General features: G+C 48.2%; 1 protein-coding gene across 1 annotated transcript; it reads left to right on the top strand.

Annotated features, from left to right (window-relative positions):
• Positions 1–304: 304 nt before the first annotated feature.
• On the top strand, positions 305–3737 carry LOC119169482 (uncharacterized). Its single transcript, XM_075884975.1, has 2 exons — positions 305–1318; positions 1641–3737. The coding sequence occupies exon 2, from the start codon at positions 1965–1967 to the stop codon at positions 3735–3737; it is 1773 nt and encodes a 590-aa protein (XP_075741090.1). The 5' UTR covers positions 305–1318; positions 1641–1964.
• Positions 3738–3972: the final 235 nt, after the last annotated feature.

Genomic DNA, 3972 nt, shown 5'->3' on the forward strand with positions numbered 1-3972 from the left:
TTTATTTGTCGTGACCTTGTGCTCCGTCTATCTTTCTGACCTGCACTTGTCCGATCGAACAGCATATTTGCGGGCGGAACATTGAGCAGTGGTGGCAAAGCCCGGCATTTTTGTCTGATGCTGCTTTTTTCGCAAGCACGCGGCGTGCTTGAGAGCTGAGCACTGTAACTGAGAGCTGAGCACTGTAACTGAGAAAGTGTTCTATAAAAGCTAGACTGTGCTCAAAGTAAAAAAAAAAAAGATGCGAGATGCACCCAATCAAATGATTCTGTACACACGAGCGCTTATCCCACAGTGCATGGACACGCGCGCACACAGCGTGTCACATGCCCTATCCGCCCAACCATCCTCTCAAAACGCTATGACGCACTTGTCAATCCGTAATGGTTCATATTTTATCCCGGCCACCCTTTTCTACCGTAAATATGCTTTTTTGGAAACAAAACTATTTAATTTATATATTGATATATTGATTGATTGATTGATTGATTAGGTTCAAGGAAGGCAGCCCAAACACCTGTATCATCTATCTTGCCTTTTATCGACATTCAAGCAACCCATAGTAGACGACTGTCGGAAGAAATTCTTTTCAGTAATTATCCCGACTGAGAAAAGGACTCGCCCTTTTATTTTGAGTTTTGCATCGGTCCCTCACCACACCAGCTTATTATTCATGCCAGCTTTGGAAGTGTAGTTGCTACGATCCCTGTGCATCTGGTGCTAGCTCACTAACCACATGATGTACTTTCCTGTAAAATTTTCAGGAAGGCGAATTCGCCGGAGAGCAACAGAGAGCAACGCCAAAGCGCCGCCTGTACGCCATGCTTGGACGACAGTGGTTTTGCCAGAGAGGATGACGCAACGTCTGAATACTGGGACAATTTCGGCATCGTCGAGGAGTCGCTGCCGGGCCTGAGTCTGGAGACAAGCGTCACAACTCAGCCAGAGGAGCCGATCATCACCGGAAGACGAGTTGTGTCGCTGGCCCATTTCGTGAACGCTGTTCGTAGTCTCGACGACCACAGCTGTCCTAAGCTGACTGGACGTTTTGCACTCGTGAAAGAACAGAGTGGGGCTCTGGTCGGAGCTCACTTTTACCTGCAGTGAATGTCAGGAAATCAGAAAGTTGACGACTGACCCCGTCACAGAACCAACGTCCCTCACTGACAAAGCAAACGTAGGAGTCAATGATGCTGCTGTTTGGGCATTCATGAGTATCGGATCGGGCCACTCGCAGTTCGAGGAAGCAATGGCAGTCATGGAAATTCCTGCTATGAGCAAAGGGGCTTTTCTACGCCGGGAGGAGTCCCTGGGAAAGGTAAATAAGCTGATAAATTTTTATTTTCTCTTTCTGAAGACGATGAAGGATGTGCTTTATTTTTAGTAAAATTCACGTGAAGTGACAGTGGCACGTGCATGGCAAGCGTTTTGAACGGGAGTACGGCACGATGAGAATTTCTCTGCAACATTTCGTCGTATACAATGAAACGATTGATCGTGAGATGTCAGGATTACAAGTGAGCCAGTAATCGTCCTGTCTAGGAGCTCACTCCCGCATTGACGCAATTACAAAGTGCGGCATCGCTATTGTGAAAACAATTTCGACGTTGTAATCTGCTATAATTTTTGTTTTGTTGCAGTGCTGGAAAACCGTCCTTTTTGACCAAATGATAAAAGCCGGAAAAGAATAAAAAAAACTCGCGGAAGAAGCTGGGGCTTTCTGTGAGGATGGCATAACCCCCTATATTACAGTGATTGTCGATGGTGGGTGGTCACACCGCAGTCATGGACACCGGTATTCCGCCAACTCTGGTGTCGCTGTGATTATAGGAGAACGCACGAAGAAGCTCCTCTACCTAGGAGTACGAAACAAGCTGTGCAGTACCTGTGAGCACTATTCTAGGACGGGAAAGGGCAAGAAAGACCATGTGTGCTACAAGAATTGGAACCAAAGCTCAGGGGCAATGGAGTCGGATATTATCGTTGAAGGCTTCCAGAGAAGCGTGGAAATGCATGGTGTGGAATACCGGACATTCATAGGAGACGGGGATTCGTCCGTTTTACATCAGATACTCACGAAAGTGGAGTACGGGCGCTTTGTAAAAAAAAGGGAATGTGCAAACCATGTTGTGAAATGTTACACCACTCGGCTCTATGGCATAGCCAAAGAAACAAAGGGCAGTTCAGCTTTCCTAAGTGGCCCTAGGATTAAGCGGTTAAAGAATGGTGCACGGAAGGCCATAAAGCACTACACAAACATTCTTAGAGATGTACAGGGTACTGCACAAAAGCAGCGTGCCCAGAAAGCCGACCTTACGCGCCAGCTTGCGGGTGACCTAATAAATGGCCCAAAACATGTTTTTGGTTGCCACGACAGTTGCAAAGACTACTTCTGTGATGGCACCAAAGGTGACAACATTTATGATGCCATGCCTAAGGTGCTACAAATGAAAATAGTTACCGCTGCCAATATAATTGCCGAAAAAGCTGACCGTCTTGTGACAGATGATACAAGTAATCTTGCCGAGGCAGTCATGGCACTGGTAGCCAAACTATCTGGTGGTAAACAGATCGACAGATGTCAAAAGGGCTCTTATGAACACCGCTGTTATGGAGCTGGGCTCAGCTTTCAGCTGGGGCCACAGTGGCACTGCACCACATCCAAGGCTGTAACCTGCAAGAGCCCCGCAGCCGTCTTGAAGCGCTACGCAAGCAAGAAGACGGCTCAGAAAGCAAACAAAGAGTCTCTCAGAAGAAAACTGTTTGAAGAAAATGGCCACCAGCAGCATAAGCGCAAGGAGTCTACGGTGAACGACTCAATGATTCATTATGGTCCGAATTGCCAGCAGCCAGACATGCCACCAGAGCAATATGCCGAGAAAGAACGGGCTGTTTTAGCAAGCCTGCAGGTGAATGAGAAACAGCAGATGGAAATTGAGAAGGCTACTCGAGGACAGGCTGATAATCCTACATGGCATTTTGAAAGAAACATGCGCCTAACGGCGTCGAATTTCTATGCAGTATGCCGAAGGAGGGAGTGGACACCGTGTGACACGCTCGTGAAGACCCTGCTCTATAAAAAAAATTTCACCAGTGCCGCTCTTGAGCATGGAAGACAACAGGAGCGTGTTGCACTCCGGTTATACGAGCAAGAAATGGAAACTGCTGTGCAACCTTGCGGATTATTTGTTTACCCAGAGTACGGATTCTTGGCGGCGTCGCCAGACGGATTAATTGCGAGCGACGGTATCGTGGAGGTGAAGTGCCCATTCACTTCGAAGGACATGGAGCCATCCGAGGCAGCTAAAAAGTACAATCAAAGGAGCCAAGTACACGAACCACCCAAATTGAGCTGCTCTCATAACTATTTCTACCAAGTGCAAGGCCAGCTGCATATCACTAAAAGAAGTTTCTGCCACTTCGTCGTCTGCACGTCGAAGGGCATCCACGTACAGCGGATCGAAAGAGATAATGACTTTTGGAAATTCAGAATGCTTCCACAACTAATCAGATTTTACAGAGACTGCATGTTACCTGAAATTGTAGATCCCCGTACTACGCGCAGCATGCCCATACGCAGACCACAGTGGAATGTGAAAGCAATTGAGTCACACCAGCAGTCTAAACGAGCTTCGATGAAGAACAAGGAGGCAAAGCAGAGTGGCGACTCGGACATTTTCCACAGCCTTGAGCCTTGTGCTGGGCGCGTGCACTGTCAAGAAATTCACCAATTGTGACGATGCTATCTAATGGTGATTTTGAGCGCACTTTCGTGTTGGGGCAACGCCAAGTGCGTCTGTAGTTTCGGCCATCTGCAGTTGTAGCTACTGGGGGGGGGGGGGGGCAGCGAGCGTGACGGAGGAAGAAGGCGAGGTTAGAGGCCAGTGGCGAGTGACATCAGCAGACTCCGCGTTCGCTCTCTTTCGTCCTTGTTCGCTCTACTGGTTACGCCGACGACGCCAACAGGCGCCG

Source organism: Rhipicephalus microplus, chromosome 2 (genome assembly GCF_043290135.1).
Source record: "Rhipicephalus microplus isolate Deutch F79 chromosome 2, USDA_Rmic, whole genome shotgun sequence".
Lineage (NCBI taxonomy): Eukaryota > Metazoa > Arthropoda > Arachnida > Ixodida > Ixodidae > Rhipicephalus > Rhipicephalus microplus.